This window comes from Plectropomus leopardus, chromosome 17 (assembly GCF_026936395.1).
Source record: "Plectropomus leopardus strain MGB_pleo_1.0 chromosome 17, ASM2693639v1, whole genome shotgun sequence".
In the NCBI taxonomy this organism is placed as follows: Eukaryota; Metazoa; Chordata; class Actinopteri; order Perciformes; family Serranidae; genus Plectropomus; species Plectropomus leopardus.
Window position 1 is genome coordinate 15,635,151 of NC_142192.1, and position 27,189 is coordinate 15,662,339.

General features: G+C 41.6%; 1 protein-coding gene across 2 annotated transcripts; it reads left to right on the top strand.

Moving 5' to 3' along the window:
• The first annotated feature begins 1,201 nt into the window (after window positions 1-1,201).
• Window positions 1,202-26,550, top strand: igf2bp3 (insulin-like growth factor 2 mRNA binding protein 3). 2 transcript variants are annotated; one of them, XM_088090013.1, is made up of 15 exons: window positions 1,202-2,051; window positions 2,980-3,040; window positions 8,970-9,018; window positions 12,776-12,827; window positions 13,111-13,174; window positions 13,991-14,266; window positions 16,001-16,135; window positions 16,610-16,732; window positions 16,907-17,042; window positions 18,462-18,593; window positions 20,440-20,562; window positions 20,720-20,794; window positions 21,073-21,204; window positions 23,143-23,256; window positions 23,568-26,550. In XM_088090013.1, the coding sequence occupies exons 1-15, from the start codon at window positions 1,877-1,879 to the stop codon at window positions 23,667-23,669; spliced, it is 1,749 nt and encodes a 582-aa protein (XP_087946139.1). In that variant the 5' UTR covers window positions 1,202-1,876; the 3' UTR covers window positions 23,670-26,550. The 2 variants fall into 2 exon arrangements, with proteins under 2 accessions (XP_087946139.1, XP_087946140.1); XM_088090014.1 differs by having other exon boundaries at window positions 1,206-2,051; window positions 20,443-20,562.
• The last annotated feature ends 639 nt before the right edge of the window (window positions 26,551-27,189 follow it).

Genomic DNA, 27,189 nt, shown 5'->3' on the forward strand with positions numbered 1-27,189 from the left:
GCAACTGTGTCATCCTTAGTGGTGCATATTAGTTAAAAGTGAATAAAAACTTCACACATATCTAAATTAGGTCACAAATGTAAGTGATGAGAAATAATTAAAATTAAAATCCTGGGTACAAGATGCCAGCAGCATATATATACATATATATATATATATGTGTATATATATATATATATATATATATTTATATATATATATATATATACACACACACACACACACACACACATATACAAATGTGTGTGTGTCTGTATGGCTATAATGTCTGACTTTAGTAATGTTTCATCTTTTGGGAAAAAAATGTTTTCCCATCTCCCTGTGTGATTTGATCTAATCAGGGAGCTGTCTGTAAATTTTCATTTTGGGGCCCTTGCTGTTAAAAACATTGAACTAGTTCTGCTCTGACAGGATATTGACATTTGGGCCATCAACAGGTATAGATTCAGTGACCTGTTAGTCTATATACGGCCATTTTCATACAGAGTGACCTATGCCTCAACTATGGGCCTTGGCCTATGATTTAGTCGTGATCTAATTGACAGTTGTGTAATATTTCAGACATGGATTCCACACATGATTGGTCTGTGCATTACATATAGGACGCTAGGGGCACTTTAGTGTAGGAAGCCCCTCCCTCCCTTGGTGAATGCAGATCCATGCCGGAGGTATAGGCGAGGATTCGCCATGTGCATTCGGTCCACATGGCCAACGCCTCCTCGTTGTGCCAAACGGCCTTAAAGTTGGACAAAACGAGTGGCGTGGCGACACTAGTCTCGCCCAAAGACACCCACCTCAATATCATTTTGAGTGACCACTGGCAAGTCGGGCCTGCTGTTGGACTTTGAGTCGTGGATCAGGGAGGGCACTCTAGTTGGAGAAGATGGATGCCGTCATGTGGATAGCAGTACGTGTCATTCCCATATTGCGCGAGGGCCCGACCAGTAGCGCAGGGGCCCTCCCTCGTCCAGTTTCCCAAATTTAAATGTGTCCAGCGTGCAATTTAACAATATAAAGCAACATCATTTATGAATGGCCCCACCCCTTTTGCTCCTCATGTGTCATAAGCACAGCGCACTTAGCACAGCCGTGCGCACAAGCCCCCGCAATATCAGCGTCTCCCTGCTATGGGCGTGCGTGAGCGCACTGCCGTTTTACTATTCCACAGCCGACCAATGAGAATCGGGGCTTTGCAGAGAAAGGCACACGAATGTGATTCTAGTAAAGATACACTGGGTTCTCACGGAATCCCTTTACGCACATAGCTCGCCAGGTTTTTTCCCAACACCAATCCACTCTTCCCCTCCTTTTTTCTCTCCACTCCCCTCTGCTGTCCCCACCCCAGATTCCCGTGCAATTTTCCCCAATCCCAAACACTTAATTGAGCAATTGGGATTCCTCACGTGTGGGCTGATTTGTAGTTTGAACACGTGGCTCATTCAAAAAAGCCGGAATAGCGGAGGATTTTTTTTCACCCCCTTCTTCTTCTTCTTCTTCTTCTTATTCTAGGCTCTAGACTTAGAGGCGGGCGCCAGCCTTACCGTGTGTGTGACATTCTCTGTCTCTTTGCCAAGGGGTTTGGGGGAAGACACAAAGTAGTTTCTCCTCCTTTTCACCCAGCCCGCCATCGTTTGGAGACACGAGATTAATAATTGAGCATTTATTTATTGCGCGATAGAGACAGAGGGGCGAGGGAGAGCAAACGCACTGTGAGGCTGCCAGTTTAAATCTATCTGTGGCTTGAACGACCGGGAAGCACGCCACAGCCACTCCGTAGTAGTAAAGGCGATTTAGGCTACTCCAAACACTGCACATCCGTCAGAGCAAATAACTATCTCTCCCTCAGCGTAAAGATTGTCCCTTTTCGGCGCAGAACATGAATAAGCTATACATTGGTAACGTGAGCGCTGAGGCGAGCGAGGAGGACTTCGAAACTATCTTTGAGCAGTGGAAGATCCCGCACAGTGGTCCGTTTCTTGTCAAAACCGGCTATGCATTTGTGGATTGCCCGGACGAGAAAGCTGCAATGAAGGCCATCGATGTTCTTTCAGGTGAGAATTTATTTTTTGTTGTTGTTGTTGAATAAAAAAAGTGGCGTTTGGAAAGACGCACCAAGTGCTGCAATCGTGTGCGTTTACTTGAATCCTGTATGGTGGGGGTGTATCCAAGCATTTCTTTCTCTCACACAACCTTTACTTGGCCTTTTGACACCGGGGGCTCAGACAAATAGCTGCCATGGGTTTGAGTGAAATCCTGCTCTTGTAATTTCACTGAGTGTAGCTTGATAAAATGGTCGAGTAAACACAATCATGGGGATGAGAAATACCAAGGCTTTCCTAATGCAGGTTATGTGCCGTTCAGGGGCAGTGGGGCGAACAAGCAGCGGGCTGTGGACGCCGAGAAGTGAACCTTATTGTGGGCTTTATCACACAGCCCACTTTGGCTCGATTAGGAGCACAGGCTGCTGCTTTTTACCAGCTTCAATTTGAACTCGTACTCTTGTCCAGGTCTCTAACTGTAGGCCTTCTCCAGTGGCCACTACTCGCTACATTGTGAAGCCATTTCGCCCATGCTGACACACCAGGTGGTTTAATTGTGTTGGTCAAATGTAGGCCAACTAACTGAGCCACACTGCTCTTGTATATTATCCACTTCGTCTCGTGATTTGCTATTAAATTATAGTCAGGCCTGCACATAACGGGACACGTAACAATTTAGCTCAACTCGTATAATTATACGAATGGGGGCTAATGCCTGGCTCATTTGTGTGCTCGTGCTCAGTGGCTCGCACACTTTCGAGCAATTTCTCCTACAAATATCACTCTGCTAAAAAATGTGTACGTGTGCTTATTTATATTTCAGCCTACTGCACAAAATAAGGAGTAAAACTCGTAATATATTTACACAAACAGGAAAAGAGGCCTGTAAAGAAGGTCAAATGATTTATGACACTAATAGTGTTGCTTTTGTTTTTTTTAGGTAAAGTTGAACTTCATGGGAAAGTTCTCGAAGTGGAGCACTCGGTCCCTAAACGTCAAAGGTAGGTCGAGTTGTTTTTTTTTTGTTGTTTTTTTTAAATGTAGTGCCCTGTGGTTTAATTCGTGGGAGCTCCATCTTACTGTTATTTTTAATTCTTGTAACAATTTCCTTAAATATTTTTTTTTCTAAGTGATATTTGCTGGAAATGTTTTTGTTGAATAGTAACTATTTTCACTTTGCTTTAATGAGGTCTTTTTTTTTTCTTAATGCTCTGGGGTCAAATGAAAGGGGCGTATGGTGGTGTACTCCCTCCTCTCGCCATGACTACGGTGTGGTCTCAAAACCGTCGTGCATTTTGGGTTTAGCTAGCTTGTATTTTCTCGCTCGTGTGCTTTTGTACACGTACACTTCTGGGTTTCATTTGAGCTCCAACCTCAGGGCGATTAGTAAAAGCCCGTGTGTGCTGGTTGAAATGTGTTCAGAGTAAGTGCAGGCTGGATTCGAGGCGTACAGGCCTTGTGGAGTCGTCCATTTGAGAAAGATCTGCCCGTCATTCTCCCTGCCTGCCCTGCGCTTCCGCCCTCCTCTGCACATTGTGCTGCTGTTGCATGAGATGGACTCCCAAACGCGAGTGCAATGGGAGGTTTGGGGCCCAAGTCACGGAAAAAAAACCCTTAGTTACACTCACTCAGACCCCCGTAGCCACACTTGGATAGTCGTGTTTATGTGAATGATTTCCCAAAAGCGTACTGTAAATATTTTGTGTAGGGTCTGCGTAATCTGTGCTGAGGGCGTAAAATAGTGCAGCTTTTTTGGCATTGTGTGCGTATTTTTTGGTGGTGACGCAATTCGGTCATAATTAATCCTTCGCATGAATTAAATCAAAATGATTCTCGCTTGGTAATTGGTGTAACAATTTCTAAGAGGTATTACATGTTATATGCCTGGTTTTGTCTGTTTTTTTTTTTTATAAGTTTGATTGAATGCGCACGAGAGAGGAGGTGAAACACGTAGGCTTATATACGTGGCTTAAATTGATAATAGAAAGTGTGTAGAGCTAAAAAAGGACAAAGAAGGAAATTTTTTACACATCCTTACGTGAAATGTATTTTCCACCTAAGTGTCACACAAGTTTCCCCCCTGGCAGCTTGGTAGGCTCTAGGTCTAAATTTTATCTTTTGGATAAATAAACCAGGTGAGCCACATGGGGGATTCTAAAAAATTTTGACACCCTCCTCCAAATTTTCCTGGTCATGAAAAACTGGTGACGTTGCTCTGTCTTTTTAGTGCAGCCTGCTGTGGTGGCTATGGCAGCAACAGAGTCGAGTTTCAGCCACACTTCAAAAAAGTAAAACGTGCCCTCCCTTTACAACATGGAACACAACAGTAGTCAATGGGAACAGTATTCTGAGTGTAGGCTATGCACACACACACACACACACACACACACACACACACACACACACACACACACACACACACACACACACACAGTTGTACACTGGGGCCCCTCTTTGCATTCCAACCTGCAAATATCAACTGTGGGCTCGGCCAATCACCATGGCTTAACCTTTGAACCTCTCAGCAAGGGGAAGTGCTACAGCAGACAGAGATCAAGGCGGGGTGGCTACAGTTTGGGGCTCATAAAGATAGAAATGGGTAGGGTGACATGCTGTGGAGCGTGGCGTTTTACATTGGCCAAAATACGTCGCGTAATGAAACATCTTGATGTACATTCCTCTGAATTTGTCATGGATGTGGCCAAAAGCTGTCTAAAATATCTCCTGCGCATTAGCAAAATGTCCGCTGTGTTCAATAGTGACTACAAAAAATATCCAGTATACATTAAAAACAAAATTCAGTCAATTAAAAAACAGTCTTGTCCACAGATACATTTATTAGTAGTGTGTCATTATTGAACTGTCCAGCCATCTAATGCACAAATACATTTCACTGTGTGACTTCTTAAAATGTTCTGTGCTTGGCTTTTTATTATTTTTAAATCTGGCATTAAAGATGACACCCACTCGTTCTTGACAATATCTAGAGCTTTTTTTTTTTTAACCCTGAAGGTATGTAAACTGTACAGCAGGAAACTAGTCATTAATCAGAATCTAATAAATGTATTTATATTTAAGTTAAAACAACCATTTTCCTACAATTGACAACTGTTTAAAATGGCAATTCTATTTTTATTTTTGAACCAGCTTTTTAAAAAAGTTTATGAAATTGCTTGTTTGTACAACTGGGCCACACATGCATTTTTGTTTTTGCCAACAGCTGCTAATTGAGCATTTTTTTCTTTTTTTTAATTCACCCCAAATGTTTTGTTTTATCTTTAATTGTAAGTCAAAGTGAGTTGCAACAGTGTCATCATTGTGTACACTCTGACGTGACTTCCTGGGTCAGATCATGCTCCTCTTGTTCGTTAAATCGAAATAAAAGTAGCTTGCCCATCCCCACATGCAGATACCGGCATAGTCACATGTACAGAAAGAAAATGGCATGGCTGTAGGAGGGGTGGCTCCAAGTGTGTGTGTGTGTGTGTGTGTGTGTGTGTGTGTGTGTGTGTGTGTGTGTGTGTGTGTGTGTGTGTGTGTGTGTGTGTGTGTGTGTGTGTGTGTGTGTGTGAGTGAGTGTTGGAGAGGGAAATGTTTATTAAACCTACTTTGTTCATAGATGTACAACTTAATACATAGTGTAGAAATTGTTGTTAGTGAGTGGTGTAAAGCTTTAGCTTTTTTATATTTCTTATTGTTGTTTTGCTGGGTTTTTTTTAGTTTTTTTTTAAACCAAGCATTGAAAAAATTCCATAAATTCAGACAATAGTGTAGATTGTATCAGTGCTGTTTCTAGAAATGGCTCCTGGCTCTTATTACAAGAATTCTGGGTCACGGGGTGACTGTGGGGCCCCACCTGCAAAAACGGGGATTTGGGACGGAGACTTGGGGTGCCAGAGAATTATGAATGTGGCCCCTTGTTTTATCCAGACTGCGAGCAAAGGTCTCTTTACTCTCCCTCTTGCTAGGCTTCAAATCAAAATGACATTGTATTTTTGCTTTCTCTTAAATGTATTTAAAATGTATTTTGTGTAGTTGGGTGGCCAGACGCACATGTGTAATAGTGTTTGCAGAAGTTGAGTCATTTCTAACTGTTGATATTCAACTCATTGGAATTCTCTGAGGGAATTCCAAACCAATCTATCCAAACGCAAGTGTTGAATTTAGCTTATTGGGTGCACAGTGTGCATATAAGGCCTGTGAGAGGGCAGCGGAAACCAGACTGTGTGGAGTTCAGTCATTCAGAACCTCTGCATACTGAATAGTCAGTGGCTGTGGATGGGCGTAGAGCACAGGTCTGGTGTGTCCCTGATGGTGTTGACGTGGAGTGTGTCAGTGTGGGTTGATGATTAAGAAGTGGAGATGCATAAGTCGTATAGCCTTATAATGCTTGACCTGTGAATCCTCGTGCTTGTTTTTTTTTTTTTTTTTTTGTAAAGCTTATACTGCCACACACCCACTTGCAGGTCCAGTAGGTCCCAGCTGGGCGGTGAAGGAAGCGGGTGAACATGTAGAATATTGGTCCATTTTAAAAGTAAATAAGGAGCCCGGCCTCCTCCTGGCCATCACATGACGAGCCAACCCCAGTCACTCCTGGCCCTCCCTTCCTTCCCTCCCCCTCCCACTTTTAACCCCGCTCTACATGTTCCTGTCAGTGGACTTGTCCGTGTCCATGGCAACAGGGCCCCACCCCCACAGGGCAGAGAGGGCCCTTGTTACCCTTGCCTGAAACAGGCCTAGTCCCCCCCCAAGCACCACACCCCACTCACACAACCCCCCTCCCCAAATCAAAGGCTTGGACTAGGGAATGTATACCACCCCACCCCACCCCATACCCTGGCTGACTTCTTCTGTGTGTGGAGCTATAGGTTAATCCGACTGGAAGTGCTTGGTGCATTTGCACATTTCGCATGGCGTTCCCACCGCAATGCAGAGCATACAGAATGTGTGGGGAGAGGGGGGCCGGATCAGCCAGGAATGGCACAGTGGGCCGGAAAGGGCTGGAATTCCTCTTGGAAGTTATTTGGGAATTTTCTTAACAATTTGGCCATTTAAAATTTCTTAATGTCTCAAATTAAATATGTCGTTGAACTGCTGTTGACTTGATTGAGGTTGTAATGACTAAGCGGAGGAATTCCAACTGCTGTGACCCTTGTTGCACACGTGCAGTATGTGTTAGCTCATGGATGTGCTTGTGTGTAATTTTTTTTTTTAGATTGCCTTTCCTTACGTCTCTTTATTTACTTAAGTGAGTTCATTATGTAAAGAGTAAGTTTAGAAATGCAGCTTGCTGTAAGGTGTTATCTTCTATGCAGCAGATTAGAAAACCAGTAGCAGTGGAGCATCTTGTACAAGTAGATGAGCTGCATTCGGATCTCTTTTTAACAGTTCAGTGAAGCTTGGGGTAAAGAACAAGAGATGTGTGTGTGTGTGTGTACTATGACTTTTAAAGTTTTTACACAGAGGAAAGGAAGTAATATCTACACACACTATAGTTTAAATTAGCTGCATATGTAGCAGGTATGTATGGAGTGAGTTAAAAGCTGGTGTGGAAATGGGTTGGGGGTCAGGGTTTGTGATTCCACATCGTGTGTGTGTGAGTGTGAGTGTGTGTGAGTGTGTGTGAGTGTGTGTGTGTGTGAGTGTGTGTGAGTGTGTGTGTGTGTGTGTGTGTGTGTGTGTGTGTGTGTGTGTGTGTGTGTGTGTGTGTGTGTGTGTGTGTGTTCATGCTTCAGCTCTTGGCCATGTGTACATTTTGTTCCTGTAGATCTGTGCGTGTCAACAGGCAGTGGACTTTGGAGTGGCCTGCACTTTTCTCACATTTTTATACAACGTCCACATGCATGCAGACACTTGTGAAACTCTGACTCATTGATCCACAAGTTCCATTGTCTGCATGACCTCCACTCATAGCCAGTGTATACACTCATGCTGCTGTACACAAAAGTGTAACTAAATTGGGCACCTTCAAGCTAAAAGGGTGAATTGGGGATTTCTGTCTCCGTTTGTTGCTAGTGACGGAGCACAGCAGCACCATTGTAGCTGCTAGTCTCCACTTGCTTCTGCTGTATGCACACACTCTATGAACAAGCACGCAGTTTTGAATCTTCCTATTTAGTGTGACGCGGCTAGCAGAGATTCCCCTTAGTTTCCGTTTGGCACCTGCAGCACCACGCCCCCCTCCCTTCCCCCATTTTTGATACAACAGCTGGATGCTCCTGGATAAGTGTCTGTTTTAGTTGTAAAGAGTGGGCTTGAGCCTTGCAATGGTTGAATCCTCATGATGCAATGCTACAGGGCACATGCTCGACTCAAACAGTGTAGACAAGACATTCAGATACATCTTTGTCTTTTCTAATTCCTTTTCTTCCTTGTTGATGCCTCTTACTGCTGCCTTTTGCAACTTCACAGTCCTACGTCTCTTACCCATCCCGTTCTTCGCACTCTGTGTGACACAATTGGTGATTTGGGACAAAGGGTGCAGTGTGTTTTTAGCATGATTTGTAATTTTGTGCACCCAGAACTCAATTCATGCCACCCAGCGGTGATTCCAAATCCCCCCTTTGCCCACTTTTTCTTCCTTTGCCCACATCACTTCCTCCCACCTTTTACCCGGGGTGTCTCAGTGCACCTGCTGGGTTGGGAATGGAATTAAAGCAGAGGTCATATGTGCAGCTTCTCCACCCTGGTCTCATTCACTAGATGTTCAGAGGGAATGAAGACCTGCTGTGTGTTTTTTTTTTTTTTTTTTCCAATTAAAATACCCATTTCTGTCATTTGTGTGATTGTACTCTGGGTATTGTCAGCCACTAACTGTCTTTCTTTTGTCTTTTCTCCCATCTCTCTTCCCATCTACCTTCATCAATTTCTTTTCTCTCCATCTTCCTTTTATCCATCCCCCACCCTCTTCCTCCCTTGTTCTCTCTCCAGGAGCTGTAAGCTGCAGATCAGGAACATCCCGCCTCACATGCAGTGGGAGGTGAGTGCTAACAGGCTGCTAACTGCTTCCAGGGCGGGGCACATTGGGGTAGCCCTACTGGGCTCTCATTTAGTGGCCTCTGGAGTCACCTTGCCTCCCTTTGGGTTTCAATTCAGCACGCACTTCATGATTCCTTTGAAGGCTACAATATAAGGCCAGTGTTAACACTCTGACCAGTGGTTTGAACTGTGATTGGTAGAACAGCAATGATTGGAAAAAATACCCCACTGATAATTTGGTAGTTGGTGGATTTTAAGGTTGGATTTTTATAATTCTTCCTACACAGGATCGTGAGGAAGCCATGATAGGTGGTCACAGTTTACTAAGACATTGGAAGACTTTAAAAGCAGCGAGGTCTTGTGGTGATTTGGTCGGGTCAGGCATGTGACAAAACTTTAAGCAGTCAGCTTTATGTTGTCAAGTGTTGGCTATCTACCTGGCATGTTTTTAAAGCGTTTTGAAAATGCTTGCTGCTGGTTTTGAAGTGATTCTTAGGCTACACAGGATCCGATGTGCTTAAAATGGCAGACCTGACTTAATTGTTCTGTCATGTTGTCTTTCACCGCATGGGCTAGTTTGAAAGGCACTGAATGCCTTTTCGCACCATGTGTTTTCTCTCACAAAAAAAACGTAGAAATAAAAATAAACCAAGTGTATTGTCTGTGGAGTTGTGAAACATTCATGCGAGAGGCACTGTGACGTGGCCAACCCAAGTGTGCTAATCCTTATATGGTTTATTGGGATATTTCTTTTTTTTTTTTTTAGAAAATCATTTTTTTATTTTCAGTGCTATGTGGTGGTCTAGTTTTTGTGTGTTTCTTTTTGCACAGTGAGTCAGGAAATTAAGTGATGTGCTATATTTACAATGCACATGTGTGAGTGATTCCTTGACATGTAGAGGGTGGAGAAAACACAAACAACATCTGTACGATTCAATGCAATCCAGTCAGTGGTCATGTTAAATGTCAGAAGCTCATAATGTTGACATGGGGAGTCTGTAAGAGATATAAATCTACCCTAATTTAAAAACATAGTTTATGGTGTCCTTGAAAATACTATAATGGTTAAACTAAAACCAATTACAGAAAAAAAATCAATTCTTCATCTTACATTTTTTTATACACTCAAGATAGTGCTTACTAAAATACAATATATAAACTCTACAAAAGTGCTTGTGCAATTTTAATGAGATGCAGTACAGTAAATCTGAAACATATGTTTTCATTATGTCCATTCTGTTGTCTGCAAGCTCATTCATATACACTCCACTCAGGCAGAGGTCACACATTAAGAAAAAAAATTACAATAACAATTCACACCTTGCAATCAGTCCTCTCAAATGATAGCTGTGCTGGAATATTTGTGTCTACAACTAACTTCAAAACTGTACAAATTATTTCACATGAGCTTGGGTTAAGCCTGGTAGTGACCCTTGATATTAAGCTAAAATAACACTGTCATGTTTTCTGAAGAAATTCTTCAGAAAACCTTGTTTGAAATGATAATAAATAAATAGAACACAGACGAGTTCATTTGATGTTCTTATGTCAGGTTTCTACAGAGTATTTAAAGTGAGTTGAAGCAGTAAATCGGATGCTCAAGGTCAGTGTTACAGTCTTGCATACAGTCCACTTGTTTTGTATTCCATAAAGGGTTAATGGGCAAAAAGAGTCAAAAAATAGATCAAATCAAAAGAAATTATGAGCTGTAACATGGTCAGATTTCAAGGCCACTGCCTGATTAGTGGGGGAAAAAAATGTGTTGAGCAACAGTCGTGTGTGTGTGTGTGTGTGTGAGAGAGAGAGTGAGTGTGTGTGTGTGTGTGTGTGTGTGTGTGTGTGTGTGTGTGTGTGTGTGTGTGTGTGTGTGTGTGTGTGTCCGTCCATACACTGCATATCTCTTTTTTTTCTGCATGTGATAAGTATGTAAAAAGTATTCAGTGTCAGCTACATTCTAGTTCGTTCTAGTTTGATCACACACTAATCTGCAGGGCACACGTAAATTTATCTGGACTTAAATTTCAACATTTATGAAGTAGACTCACAAATTTCACCGTAGCTTTTTTATCAGAAATAATTTGTGTCAAACTCAAGATCCCAGTATTAACCTCAGCGTGGAATCTCATGTAACACAGCTTTGCGTGACTTTTTTTTTTCTCTTTCCTCTGCAGAGGTTTAGCCGTGATGGCGTGTGCCTGTAGTGTTGTTCATTTTAATTTTCTGCTCCATAAAGACTATGGAAGCCTAATGAGAATTTTCTTATTGAATTGCACAATTTGTCCTGTAATATTCTATATTGTAAGACTGCAAGGTTAATACATGGCTTTAGATTTCAGTCTGATACACTCTGTGTGAGCAAATGGCTACGGACAGCCTCAGTGTTTTGTAATGGTGGGCTCGCTATGCCTACGCATGTCCCTCAACTGCAGCTCTAGATCCACCCATGTTCCTAGTATGTAGCGAGCGTGCTGTTTGCTTTCTCTAAAGGTGACATGGAGGTTTCTCCCCCTCGGAGGGGGGAGGGGTTTAAAAGAATGGAGGAAACGGAATAGAATGGGATCTTTTGATGCAAAGGCCTTGTATGTATCTTATCAGGTAGATAAGACAATGGGTCATGGTGTTTGTAACCACACAAAGTGTATAGTGGCGAGAGTAGTGGCGTGTTCACAAGCTGTAGTGGGTGGGTGGGCCTGGATAGTTTCCCCTTTCCCTTCCATGTGCGCCGATTCACAGAATGTGTAGCATGAACTCGTACCCCTCCCCCAGCCACTGCTTCCTGCTGGAATGTACCCCACCCTTTCCTGAATGGCCTGGATTCCCATTGGCCGTCAATGGTGGACGGACAGTCGGAGCATCAAGCCAGCAGCCTGCAACTCTTAGCTTCAGGGAACTCATATCAGTGTAGGAGCAGCCAATGACGGGGAGTGGAGATGGCAGGGAGGCGGGAGGGTGTGCGGTTGGTGGGTTGGTGGAGTGGGGGGGCAGGGACGCAGTCTTGTTGGTCAGAAAGTGGGGTTGAGCTCTTGGGGGTGTGGCCTTGGATTGGACTGAGCATGGTCGGATGTCTTAGCTTAGCTTAGAACCCTCGCTCCCCCTCTCGCCCGCATTTGATCACATCTATGAATTGAAATCCTGTGGTGTCCAGATTTGGGCAGATAGCCAGCGTGGCGGCGCTTTCTTTTGAATGCATTTTCAATAAAGCAACATTTTTAAAATATGATTCTAACATGCTGGGTATTTCCTTGTAGGCATTTAATATTTTGACAATATTCAAAAAGTCTATCTAGTTAAAGCATCCATGGCTTTGTAGATTTTTTTTTTTTTTGTAAAATGGTTAACCAGATTTTTTTTTAAATCCATGTTTCTGATTATTTTTAAATCCATGTATATTTTAAGATGAATAGTGGGCTGCTTGTGAATGTTACTTTAATATTTTTTCTTGAAATGGTTTTTATAATGAATACATGGGTACTTTTCAAATAAAGACTTTAAAAATGTTAGAAAAACCATTCACTACTTGGAACACCATACAAGTGCCCGAAGGGGAGAGTCATAATTTGAGGTGGACAGGCTTTTACAAGAAGGCAGCAAATTTATCCACGTAACTCAACATTGAACTCTGGGGTTCAGAATTAATGGACTGTGTCCTGGCAGCGAGCGGGGCTGGTTCCCACAGATGAGCTCCTGCTCACTAACAGGTTCTGGTCAGAAGCTTCAAAGTCTAAAAAAATCTTGGCTTTTCTTTTTCTTTCTCCCAGGTTTTGGATGGTATGCTTGCCCAGTATGGTGCAGTAGAGAGCTGTGAACAAGGTAAATACAGATTCTTTAATCTTTGTGTCGCAATTTGCTTAAAACATAATTCCTCCACCTTGCCTTAACACACCTTTAATATTTGTGAGCCTTGTTTTATATTACAACTGGAACCATCTTGTTTTATTTGATTTGTTTGTTTCTCTCTTTTTTGTTTTTCTAAAAACATCATTGCAGAATTTTCTAGTAATTGTTTAACCATGTAAAAGTATCCCGTGTTGGTAAATTGTGTCAGTACCATTGAATGTGTGTGGATTGACTCAGCTGCGTGTTCCCCCCACAGTAAACACTGACACAGAGACTGCAGTAGTCAACGTTCGATATGGAGCCAAGGAGCAGGCCAGGCTGTGAGTACACACATACACGCACATGCAGTGTGTTCACACCATTAACCTCCAGCTCATCTGTCTTGATGTCTTTGACGTGAAGTTTTTCACTTTACCCAGCATTCCTTGTTGGAAATTACACCAACTGCCTCTGACTAGTGTTCTTATAGTGCACCTGATTTCCTCCTTAAAAAAGCCAGTCTAGTTTAATTTGACATGCAATGATGACAGGGAGGAGGGGTTTGTGTGTTTGTGTGTTTGTGTTTGTGTGTGTGTGTGTGTGTGTGTGTGTGTGTGTGTGTGTGTGTGTGTGTGTGTGTGTTGAAGGGAGGGGGGGTGGGTGGGGGTGGGGGGTTAAATTAGCCATCTGGTGCCCCCTGGTGTACATGAATCATACTACAATGTTGCTCTCTGCACGAGTGGTTGTAGGAGTCTCCAAGCAAAATTGATTGTTTTACTACAAATCTAAATTCTTGAGGCTGACAAGGCAGATGCGTATAAAGTGTGAATGCTATCTTGAGAGTGAATGTCTCGTTGCTCACAAGAAGTGATGTTTATTCAGTATGTTGGGCTTGTAAGGAGCTCCCACCTCCTTGTGCCCATCATTCAAGATATGAACTGTTTTAATTTTGGACCAAAGCCTTTGGATGTTGTTTTGTTAACCCCACTCTTTGGATTCCCCCATTGATAAGGAGATGGGAAAGAAATCAAACTCTGTGCCTTATGTTAATTGCCTCAACAGAGCATTTCACTAAAGCTTTTATATGTTGTTAAATCATACCTGCTCAGTGGCTATCAAGTGTTTTCGAGACTGACGTCCCTTTATATGCTCCCCAGGGCAATGGAGAAGCTCAATGGATCTATGATGGAGAACTATGCCTTGAAAGTGTCATATATCCCAGATGAGACGGCTGCACCAGAGGGTCCCTCAGCAGGGGGCAGGAGAGGCTTTAATGCCCGTGGACCCCCTCGTTCCGGCTCTCCAGGTCTGGGCGCCCGCTCCAAAATACCAGAAGTCCCGCTGCGCATCCTGGTTCCCACGCAATTTGTAGGAGCGATTATCGGCAAAGAAGGCAACACTATCCGCAACATCACCAAACAGACTCACTCAAAGTACGTACATGGAGGTCAGGAATTATACTGAACCTGTGAATTTGTTCTTTCCCATTTCTGTGCCATTACAGCATTAATGTAGGCTTAATCATCTTTCACTTCCTCCCACTGAGGTAAAGGTAGTTTCTGGCAGTTAAAAAAAAAAAATCACCATGAAGAAATGGCAACCTGTTAAAGTGTCTGAAAGCTGAATCCAGGCAGCAAAAACAAATTTCCAGGTTCCTAAAGAGACTGCATTTATAATTTAAAACTGAAAAATGAGACACTCCTTCCTGACAGAATTCCCTAAAACAATAGTAATGAATTTGCTACTGTTGACAGATGAACAAACAATTTAAGTCATTCTTTACTGACAAAATTCTGAAAACTGGACAGGCTGTTAGTTCGACCATAAAAGGCATTGGTTCTGTATTGTACTTGTGTTCATTTAAGACCAATTCAGTCAGCATATCACAATTTGATCCTGTCAACCATATAACCTTGGCGCAGTCTTTGAAACCTACCTCCTGCTGCCTTGCCTCAAATGTTTTTAACTGCACGGCATCAGATCTTTTTCAGATAGCTAATATGTCTGCACTCAAGCTAATTCCCAAGGGCCCTGAAAAATGCAATTATCTAATAAAAAGCAATCTTGGCAACGCGCAAATGAACAATAGTAGGTCCATATCAAACCACCCATTTATCGTAAAAGTATTAAAGGCTGTTTTCTATAGCCAAACAGTTGTTCTGGTGTTTTCCAGTTTGAACTTCAACCTCACTGCAGCATTGAGGCTGTTCTTGTTTAAGTCTTGAGTAACAGCCACTTAAACACATACAGTGGAAAAAACTCAGTCACAGTATTATTATATCCCATTGCTGCATTCAATATGGTCAGTGACAACTGGTTTAAATCCTATTTGGAGGACAGAGACTATACTTTGTGTTGATTAGTAATTTTACATCCAAGTGTAAAAAAAAAAAAAAAAATACAGGTGGAGTCCCCCAAGGCTCCATTCTTGGGCCTCTGCTTTTCAACATCTGCTGATTTCCACTAGCGTAAATTATAGAAACCAATAACATATCTTACCATTATTATGCAGGTGTCTCGCATATTTATACATCTATATCAACCGATAACTATGGTCACATTTTGAAATAGTTATTTCTGGACCCAAAAAAACTCTTAAAAGGCAGTGCGCACCTCCAATTGCTAAAAAACACTTAAAAGGCAGTGTGCACCTCCAACTGCTAAAATTAAAACCCACAAACCTGAAATGTTTGGTGTAGTCATGAACTATCTCTACAGGTTTTTCTAAAAGTCAATCAGGCAGTTAATTCTGACCAGGAAAGTGGATCACCTCACTTGAGTTCTGAGATCTTCACACTTGTTTCTTGTGTATCACAGAACTGACCTTAAAACGCTTCTCATTGGTTTATAAATCACTGAATAGATTTGGGACAAACTCCCACATAACTTGAGGTCTGTTCGAGCTCTGTCTTTTAAATCAGGTCTAAAGACCTTTTACTAGATTTTGGGGATATTTATTAATATATCACACCACACTGTTACTTCACTGTAACATTTGTTCTGTTGCCACTCTTATTCTGTTATCTTAACGCTCTATTTTACTTTCTTCTTAATACCTTGTTTCTGTTATATCTTGTCTCAATGCCTTTGTCCTATGTACAGCACTTTGACTTCCCTGGGTTATTAAAAGGTAATGTACAAATAATTTTGCCTTGTCTTTACTCCAGGATTGACATACATAGGAAAGAAAATGCAGGTGCTGCAGAAAAGCCCATCACAATTCACTCCACCCCTGAAGGTTGTTCGAACGCTTGTGCTACCATCATGGAGATCATGCAGAAGGAGGCCCTTGACACAAAGTTGTGAGTTTGCATCCAAACAAAATTAGACAGAATATCTGCTGTAGTTAAACGTGCAAGATCAGAAGCAGACATTTTCTTAAACACACCCTTGGCCTAATCAGATTTCCAATAATGGAATCGCCTTAATTCAAATTTTTGGGCTCTTTCTTTAAATGCTATCAGTCATTTTTTCTTTTTCATGTGTAACTATCCAGTCAAACTGAGTAGGTTATGCATGTTGAGAAATGGTAATGTATCTGTTTTGGTGCACAGCTGTGTCTGTTCATAGTTGGCAGATGTGGATGGATGGATACTTTATTGGCAAAGAAAATGTTCTTTTACAGCTTGTATGTGGAATATGAAAAAAACATAATGTGAGGTACCGATGGTGCACAAACTGGCAAGACAAAATAGACATTTGTAGGAGAGGTGTGATCTGAATGTTTAGTTGCTGTTAAGGAGCATTTAACAAAGCATCCTATCGGTCTTGTGCAGTACTGAGGAGATCCCACTGAAGATACTTGCACACAACAACTTCGTAGGAAGGTTAATTGGGAAGGAAGGACGCAACTTGAAGAAAATCGAGCAGGACACGGGGACCAAGATCACAATCTCAGCGTAAGTCTGTTTTCACAGATGGCTCTTTTCATTGATGCTTTTTGTAGTCTCTGCAGCCCATTCATAAAACTACTGCTAAGCAACATGACATGCATTTTTAATGTTGTTGTAAATATGCTTTTTTTGTCAGAATTAAACAGTTGTGTTTTTTTTCCTGTCCATTGTTTTGTCCAGTCTCCAGGACTTGACTTTGTACAAACCAGAGCGGACCATCACAGTGAAGGGCTGCATCGAGGCGTGTGCAAAAGCTGAAGAGGAGTTGATGAGGAAGATCAGGGAATCGTATGAGAGTGATATGGCTGCTATGAACGTAAGCATATTTATTTCAAATGAAAACAACAATTCTTTAAAAGTGTGTGAATGGTGGATTTTTTTTTTTTGTCATTAACCAAGTCTGCTCCAGTAGAAAATTACTTAAGTTTATATAAAAACAGGAAACCAGACAGAAATACTGTTTATAAGAAACAAATCACAAACTTTTTTTTTTTTTTTACGTCTACAACAGTAATCTGGAAATACTGCTACAATAGCAGCATTTGCATATCTGTAATCACTGTGATGCAACTTACACACACTTCAAAAAAAAAACAAGCAATGGTTTTCTAGTAGAACTTTACTGTTTTAAGCAGGTCCCTTTTAAAGACATACTTTACCTCCCAAACGACCATCTGAATATCAGTTTTTTACCTCATGTTGTTTTGAATTGTTGAAGAAAACTTTTTTCTCACATGCCTCCATGGTGAACAGAGAATCCAAAACCAGAAAATTTTTGAGCTGAAGTCATAGGGGATCGCATCAAAGGACAGCAAAACTATATCAAAACATCCTTTAACAAACACAACACAACTTGCACAGTATAATCCGTGTTTCATTTATCCAGTGGTATGCTCAGAACAAACAGTCTGAGACTAATCTATGCTCCCTTCAAAGCCAGACTCCATTGACAAAAACAGCCAATACTGGTCTATTGCTGCCTCAATGCGTAGTTGTTGTTATTGTGTGACTTTGAAGCTTTAAATCATTAGTTTGGAGTCACTAATGTCGCACAATAACACAAACTGATTGAAGCAGCCATAGACTAGCAGCTCCTGTGTTCAGTGACGTAAAATTCAATATTCAGTTCAATTTTAAATGGTATGGTTTTAGCAAAAATGCATGTGTTTGGAAAGTACCACAAAATATATCCCGCATATGTTGTGAGTCTGTAAACGGATGTTTTGTTACAGTTTTGCTATCGTTAAACGCGGACCCTCTTTACTGCAATTCATCAAGAATTTTCCTCCTTCACGTTTGAAGCATGCAAGAAACAGTTTTCTTCACACATTCAGTGTTACATGGGGTGAGTAATAGTTTTATTGCCCTTTTTATATGAAGAGAAAATTTTTAATTTTCAGGAAAATTCTGATTGGAAGCTGACTAAAAACCAGCAATATTCAGATTACTTCAAACTCAAGTCTTTGACTATATTTCTTCAAGTTTGACTGCTTTGAACACGGGGGATGCGAGTACTGAACCTGGAGAAAATAAAGCTTATTACACAGTGTGCATGCTGTTTACAAAATGTACGTAATAAATGTACATAAAAAGCTGATGTTACTCTGAGATGCTTGATGAATTTTTATATGTTAGCTCCCGTTTGAAGTATTTACTTGTCTCAAACAGTATATAAATGAGCAAGCACACAGTCAGTGTATATTGTATTAATGTTGATATTCTCATTTCTGTTCAGCTCCAGTCCAACCTGATTCCAGGCTTGAATCTCAATGCTTTGGGTTTGTTCCCCAGTGGAGCACCAGGCATGGCTCCCTCCATGTCCAGTGTGCCCCCTCCTGGAGCCCACGGTGGATGCTCAGTGTTTGGAGTAAGTGACAGTCTCCTTGTTGCACATAATACAGCGGTTTGCTCTTTGCACCACCATCACAAGCCATGGATTGGCTATATTTTTTACTTAAAACTCGCTATTCTTCTTGGGTGAGGCAAGTGAAGCTATAGTTCATTAAAAAAAGACACTTAGCCTTTAGCAACTCAGCCTCATGTTTCTTTTTTTCCTTTAGTGCAGCCCTTATGGGGGCGAGGGGCCATTTTGGGCTTCTATGCTGTCGGCGAGCAGCCAGCCCCTTGCTGTAAGTCACCCGTCCCAAAGTGCTTTGCACGGCTTGAGGCTGCTCGCTGCAGGATTACAGGGGGCAGGGTGTGCTACATCAAAGTTATTCTCCAGCTGCCCCTTGATCTTTGACCTTTTTGAGAAAGCCCCTAATCTGTGTGCCAGTGTTAACCTGCTCGATGAGGAAACAAGTCATGGAGAGCGAAAGAAGCTTGGCTACTTGCCATATTTTAAACCACCACATGTTTAACAGTGTTATTTCTCCAAAATAATGCATTTGCATTTTTTGGAATGTGAATATTTTTTCAAACAGCATATCCTGAGCACTAAAAGCCCTTCTCCTCGATTTGAAGCCTGCCAAAGCAAGTTGTTAGTGTACCCTCAGATGACATATTGACTGGAATATTGGGCTTGATCCAAAATCAACAAGCGTTACTTGTTGTCCCTCTTGGAAGATGAAAACCACCACCTCTTCCAGAGCCTCAAGTCAGTCACACACTCTAAAACACAAGTGATGTGCTGTGAAGTTTGCAACAAGGTATCTGCAAACACTGTCTCCTCTAATGAAACCTATCCAGATATCACTTTCCACCTGATGTTTATTAAATGGAAATAGAGTTCTCAACGAGCTGCAAAAATCAAAACCCGAGCTGACACGTCAGTTGAAGCCCGAACCCGGCCTATCCGAAGCATCGAAGCAACCAAGCCCAACCTCCCCGAAAAAACACTAGTTGGCCTTTGATGCCCGGGACACACCGGCTTTCTGGCGGCGTGAGCCACGTGCATCTTCAGCAGAAAATGGAGTAGCTCAGTGGATCACAAACTCTCCACACTGTATTCACCTGACAGAGTAGCTCTCTGCTCAAACCGTGAGGAGGGAAAGACAGCCGTGCACAGAGTCTGGCTGCTCCCTCTTCTTCTCTCCCATCCTGCAGAGCAAGGAGGAAAGAGGGGATCTGCTGCGTGGTGCTGAAACCGGAGATGATATTAATCATATATAGGCTAATACATACATTTTGAATAAATAATAATTAAATAAGTTAAGCAATTAAATTAAATACAGAGTGCTCATTTTTTATATTATTTACATATTTATTAAAAATTTTTATTTATCTTTTTTTTTTAAAAAAAAAACACAGCCCTACCTGACCTGGACAATGAATGCACATTTTTGCCAGAATCGTTGGTTCATCGGGACCCACTGGGCTTGGGTTCAGATTGAGAACTCTAGATGGAATTACTCAAGGCATGCATGTGGCATGCTCAGATATTGGCTTTTTCATTATAGATTTGTCTTTTTAAAAGCATTTAGCCAATGGATTATTGGTTTCTTTCTGAGCAGTAAAGCAGACCAAAAACTCAGGGCGTGTTTAAAACATACAGTGTGCTCTCCTTCAGAAATGAATAAGAACCCAGTGGTGTTAAATACCCACTGGATGTAATGACTATAGGGCATGAGCTCCAATGTGGCTCAAAGAATTGGGACAGCTTTTGCTAGATTCACAGTCTGCATTTTGTGCATTGATGGCTGAAGCAAGTGGCCTGCAGTTACAGTTTGTCTGTGAGCTCCTGGTCGCAGTGGCACTAAAGTGTTTATACCCAGCAGGGTCACCCAGAGTCGGAGACAGTTCACCTATTCATCCCTGCGCTTGCGGTGGGAGCCATCATTGGAAAACAGGGTCAACACATCAAACAGCTGTCACACTTCGCCGGAGCTTCAATCAAGGTGAGTGACGGACAGGAAGTGAAGTTTGGAATCTCAATGATAACGTGTCGATGCCAGCTGTCTAACTGCTGTCACTGACTGATAGGAATTGGAAGCATAAGTGAAGGTTGCCGGTTTTTTATTTGTATTTAATGCTGGCTGTCTGCCCTCTTTTCAGATTGCCCCTGCAGAAGGAATGGATGCCAAACAGAGGATGGTCATCATCATAGGACCACCAGAGGCTCAGTTTAAGGTGTTGTACCTCTTCACAGCCATATGAACACATAAAACACTGTTAGCAGAAATAAAAGAATGGAGCCACATTGTAAAATTTGATGGTAGCAGCTGTTGGCAGCTCTTTGACTTATTTTGCAGTCAGTTTTCTTGTTTCATTTACTTTTGTTTCATTGGCTTTTATTAGTATGTTAGTGGCTCTTTACAGCCAGTATGGAAATGTTTTTCCTTGAAAAAAAGAGTTTAATTTCTAAAATGCACTTTGAGAAGTCTGTAATCGAACCTGTCCAACTGCAGGCTCAGTGTCGCATCTTTAGCAAACTGAAGGAAGAGAATTTCTTTGGACCCAAGGAAGAGGTGAAGCTGGAGGCACACATCAAGGTTCCTTCCTATGCTGCTGGACGAGTCATCGGGAAGGGTGGAAAAACGGTAAACAAGGGAGCAGAGTCATTAATCACTACATTAGCTGAACAAACCCAAGCCAGGATTCAGCGAAGTGTAACTTGGCATTCACTTAAGTTTATTTCAACAAATGAAAAATGGTGTTGTCCATACCCAATTCTTTACCCTTAAACGGATACTTTGCAGATTTTCAACCAGCTTTTTGTCATAATGATGTGGGCTGTATGTGTGAATTAACTGCCCTCTGTCTTACCAGCGCTCAGATTTCTCAGCTCAAATCTGCTTCATGATGCGTTTCACGTCATCCAGCAGATTTTTGTTGGCTCTAGGGCTGTTGCTCTAACTACAGATTGTACTGCATTTTTGTATGCCTGCTACTACAGACACAAAGAGCACAAAAGCAGATCAAGGGAAAGACTGCCCTCCTCTCTCTCAGATCAAACTATAAAACCAGGCAGTGCTGTTTAAATATATACCAAGACTCTGTTACTGGGTTGTTGGGTTTTTTTGTTGTTGTTTTTTTAAGATTATTTTTGGGGCCTTTGCCATCATTTGACAGGACAGTTATAGTGTGGAAGGGAGTGAGTGGGGATGATATGCAACAAAGGGCCAAGGTTATACTTGAACCTGCAGCCATTGTGGCAAGGATACAGCTTTTGTACATGGGGTGCTTGCGTTACCAGGTGAGCTAATGGGCACTCCTCTGTTAGTGCAATCACTATTTCTTGCCCCAAAATGTTTTCAGTAACTATTTTGACTTATTGTGTAACTAAAATTAGAGATTGTTTATCAGCCAGCTGTCATATTGTGTCCTATGTTTATAACGGCTAAGCTGCATTACGTCGCCAACCAGCAGGAGCGTTTAGTGTAGTGATAGAAAATATGCATTTTTTTCAGCCAATACAATAATCGATAATACCTACTTCTCTTGGTTAATACCGATATGTTACCCAATAATTTCACATTTTTGTATTTTAAAACGTTCAGCAATTTATGCAAACCTAATGTCAAGAAAAGAAAAGCTGTAGTGACAAAATATGGATTATTTAATTTTAATTAGCCCTGACCTAACAATCTTACTGACCTCTTATTGTTAACACAACAAAAACAAAAAAAAAAGCTCTGCCCCTTTAAGTGTTTTTTTCCCCCTTAAAGTGTATATATATATATATATACACACACACAGTATACTTTGGCTTGTACAGAGCGTTTCGCCTAAAAATTTAAATTAAATGTTTTGACATATCTGTCAAAACAGACCTGTCGTTGGGTCAAGCACAAGTAACTGAAATGGAAAGTTAAGTCTCTCCGCCTCCCCACAGGACACAAGGACACTAACTTTACTGCCGCAGGTATATGAGCTCTGCACCAGGAAGCAGGAAGTGGACTGATCTGGTGGGGAGTCGGACGGTCAGACCCTCAGTGGAATCATGTTGTCTTCAACTTAAACTGTGAAAGATGTCCACATATGTGACAACATCTTTGGCACTCTAGCCAACATGCTGCACTTTTTCTTTGCTGTATTTATTTGCAGTTTGCAAACCAACTTTAAAGGTGTATCGCCATCTACTGTTCTATAGTTTGTACATGCTTCCCTTGTTAAGTCCATGAAAGCAGTCCCATTTTGTATTATCGGTTCTATTTATTGGCTATAATTTCATATTTGGAATAATAAGCAATAATGAAAATTTCCCATTATTGGCTGATTTTATTAATTTATAGGTCCAATATAATCATGCTTTTCTAATTTATTGGTTCAGGGCGGGGCAATGGATTCTGGTAGTTGAAGGTTTCCTGCCTCTAAAGCAAAATCAAATGTCATAGCCCTTTTTTTCTGTTTACTCATACAGCACACATTTCATCTTTCTTGTGCATAGACAGGCCAGTTTTGTGAAAAATATCTTTCCTTCCAGCAGAGAAATACTTTGTCGTAATTATTTCATTGTCATTTTATTGTGGCTGCAGGTAAATGACCTACAGAACCTGACCTGTGCAGAGGTGGTGGTACCCAGGGACCAGACGCCTGATGAAAATGACCAGGTTATAGTGAAGATCAGCGGACACTTCTTTGCATGCCAGGTGGGTTTTTCTAGAGAATCAAAGATGTACACATCTTCAAAGTGCAAAAGCCTCAGGTTTGATTCCCCAGAGACGCATGACTAAGAAGCCGTCTTTCTTCAGCTTTGTCTTTGAACAAAGGTCCTTGCAACTTTTGGGCCAACACAGCCCACAAAGAATCAGCTGTTATCCCGTGCGTGCTGAGAAAAGCATGGATGTGACCACAAGACATCGCTTGAAGATGTCATGATCAGATCTGCTTTTTTAAGGTCTCTTAATTTAATTGCTTTGTGCTGTGATCGGGTCTTAACATGTTCTCGTTTGTCATCTAGCTGGCCCAGAGAAAGATTCAGGAGATCCTGGCCCAGGTGAGGAGGCAGCAGCAGCCTAAGCCCCCATCAGGAGCTCAACCTCCACAGCCCCGCAGGAAGTAAAGCTCCAGCGGACCTGGAGGAATGGTGACTGAATCTGCCAGAAGACTCGACAGATGCACAGATGCAGCAGAGTCCAGGGGGAGACGAAGGAGACAAGGGGTCGAAATGTTCATCTCAGGGGTCAAAGGTTATCAGAACCCAACCAAACATCCACCCCTCTTTGTCTTACTTGATGAACTTTCAAATGTGGCTATTAAGAGACCCCACACCTCTAAACCTCCACCCACCTCACCTCTCTGCATCTCTGAGAATGTACTTCTGAGGGCTCCCAACTATGTCACCTGCCCTCACATGTACGCACCCCTCGACCGCTCTCCTCCCCCCCCACGGGTGTGTTAAAAATTTTTTTGTCCTCTTTTTACACTAGAAACACAAAGAAGAAATAAGGATCCCCCTCCTATCACCTCCTTGGTGTGGTACTTCAAACCTGACCAGATGTTTTGGTTGACTTCAGATTTAGTTTTTTTTTCTTTTTTTTTTTTTTTTTTTTTAGTGTTTAATTGCTTGATGAAGCTTTCTCATGAGTTTTCTGTGGAAAGGAAAAGGCATTGCTATCAAGGTCCTGGTTGGACCGACAGAGAGGTTTATTTTGGGGGAGGGTTGGCTCAGATTGGGTGGGCCATGTTTAGGGGAAAGATTCTTGTTTCAGGACAGGACCCCTGAAAGGGTGGATTATATTTGGCGTCCTGCTCTTGTAATGATAGTGGCATTTTATAAATTTGGATGCATTTTATAGATAGACCTATATACATAGATGAATATATATTTAGAGGTGAGGGCAGCGCCGCGACTGACACTTAGGGAAACGGTGCCGAACTGCTGCTGCCCAGAAAAACCAATTTAATATGCATTTTACGTAACTACCTCAGGATCTAGTACCTCAGAAGAGAAAAGAAAATGATTATATATATATGAAAAATGTTCCTTTCTTTTTTATTTTGCTTTTGTGGTATTTTGTATACTTTATAAAGCTGATAGTCTTTGAACATTTTTATTTTTTTAAGAAAATTTAAAATTTGGTCAGCTGCCAACTGACCTTGCCTTCAACTCTGGTGCTTTAGGTGGCATTGTTCATGTGTATGTGTGACTTAAGATGACCCTGTACATAAAATCTATTTGTACATAGCAGCCCCGGAGCAAGAGTTGGCGCCCCCTCAGCTGGCGGCTGACAGGAGTATCGAGAGAAAATCGCCTCAGTTTTTCCCCTGAGGGTCCACCATCTTCTGAAAAAAAAAATCTACAAAACAACTAAGACATGCAAATAATGCCAACCGTATAATTGCAGCAATGCCATTTAGTTTTGGGATTGACATTTTTATTGGTAATGGTACTTTAATTTGTCAAAAAAAATATCCTTTTTGCCTTCCTAGGAGGGCTGTGGTCAGGGCAGTGCAGCGCGGACTGTAACGGTCCTCCCTCTAGCTGCCCTACAGTCAGCAGAGCGTTTGTTTTTTTGTCTGTTCTGTTCCCAGGCTGTCGGCCACCTTCTTTAACGATGGTGTCTAAGCAAGGTCCAAGCCCGACTAGATTTATTTTCATAGAGCAAGCTTTGTCAGTTCGGAGTGGTCCTTGTAGCCAGGCCATCAAGTCAATGTTAACGTCGTTCACTGCATGGTGAGGGTAGGGGGAGTCACACTGATAGACGCTTTTTTTTTTTCGCTATAGGAAAAATGATTTAAACAAGACATTCTCTGTAACCCACAAATGTAACTTGATGTTTCAATTTGTTGTTCAAACAGGGAAGCCAGAAAAGGCAAACAAAATACTGAATGAACCCTGACTTGGGGGGTATGAAAAGAGGAAAGGAATCCAAATCTTAAATATACAATTTATTTCATCTGTCTCTTCATGCCGAATGTAAATATGTTGATTGTGCTCGAGTGTATCCATGCTTCCACAGTAGAACGCCGTCTACCTCAGCTGAGGGGGTGGGGGGTTGTTGTGGCACGATGCACCCCACCCTGCCCCCACTGAGCGCCAGCGCGCACCGATACCTCAGTCCCCCCGAACACTTCTTTCTACATGGGCGTGCCATCCTAACACCGCGCTAAACTGAGGGGCACAAGTGATACTTAAAAATATCCCTGACACCTCCCGATCCCCTGCTTCCTTCCTGCCAAACCACCCTCCCCATCCCTTTCCTCCTCTGCAGTTTGTTTTGATCTACCTCTTTAGACACGTATTTGAAGTAGAGGCATTCTTCTATTTGTTAGAGTTTAGCCCCCCCAACCCCTCCTTTACGCCTCCCCATGCTTCCCCAGATATGAATGAAAACTTAAACTAAAATCATGTACTCTTTAGAATTGAGAGATTAATCGAAAAAGTGATCAAAAATATTTTCTTTTGCCAGTGTTTATATATACTCCTTTTGGCTTAATTGAAATCCTCAAACAATGGTTTATTTCTTTCTGCTTTCTATTTTTGGTGGTGTGGCTTACATGTATTTGAACTTTTGCTTGGGTTTTTTTTGTGAAAAAGGTCAAATCACGTGTTTGATTTTGCATTCAATAGTTAAAACGAGAAAATACAGTTAAAAAAAAAAAGGGCCTGCCTTTTTTGTTTCTGATTTGTAAGACTTCAAAATAGATACAAGTCCTGTCTTTTTTTCCCTTTTGTCTTTCACAGTTGCTACACTCACTCGCTGATTTGGTAGCTATTTTCTTCTGTTAGCATTTCTTGGCTGTGTAATGTGGAACATCCTTTTGGTATGAGACAGATATGAGGGACTGGGTCTCTGAGTTTTTTTGGAAAAGCGATCTAACTTCAGCATGATATTCCCTCCTCCCCCTTTCTGCAACCATGCTTGTGCCCCTTCACCTCCCCTTCACACACAGCTCCACTTGTCAAATGCCTCTGAATTAAAAAAAAAATAATAATTAAACGGTGGCGTTTGTCCCTTTTTTTTCCCCCTCCAAGATTATCGTCTGGCTTCCTTTTATATTGTGTGGGCAAAGAATCTGCAAGTTAATTTTAGTTCTTGGGCCACATACAACCTAATTTGATCTTAAGTGGTCTGTACTAGTAAAAACATTTCATAATAACCTATAAATGCCAAAGCCTTCAATTTTTCCTTTTTTTTCTTAGAGTAAAGAGGTGCATTCTAAAACGCTTATTCATTTACAAAACAAACAGCAGAACAGCCTGAGGTACTTAAAGAAAAAGTGCATTCTCAACAATGTCACATGTACTATATACTATATTTCTACATTCAGTCTGCTAACTTACATTGCATAAGCATTTTCTTGTGTGGTTATGCTGGCATCACCACAATAAACCTAATTGGAAGCTATTGAGGAAGCAGGTTAAGTTATCCCAACCTTAAAAACAGTTTTGGCTATGGCTTACCAAGAGGTTCACCAAAACTATATTATAAGATTGATACAGATTCTTTTGTACAGAAGCTGCTGATTCATAAAAAATTACATAATGCTCAACATTGTTAATCCTGCTTTTGAAAACAGACAAGGCAGTGAGCAACTTGGCAGGAAATGTTCTACATATTGCAAGAAATTAGTAAAAT

Coding starts and splice junctions, on each gene's coding strand:
- igf2bp3 (XM_088090013.1), top strand. CDS start 1,877: ATGAATAAGCTATACATTGGTAACGTGAGCGCTGAGGCGAGCGAGGAG. Junction 9,019..12,775: donor CGCCTCACATGCAGTGGGAG/GTGAGTGCTAAC, acceptor TCTTTCTCCCAG/GTTTTGGATGGTATGCTTGC. Junction 18,594..20,439: donor GTGGATGCTCAGTGTTTGGA/GTAAGTGACAGT, acceptor GTTTATACCCAG/CAGGGTCACCCAGAGTCGGA.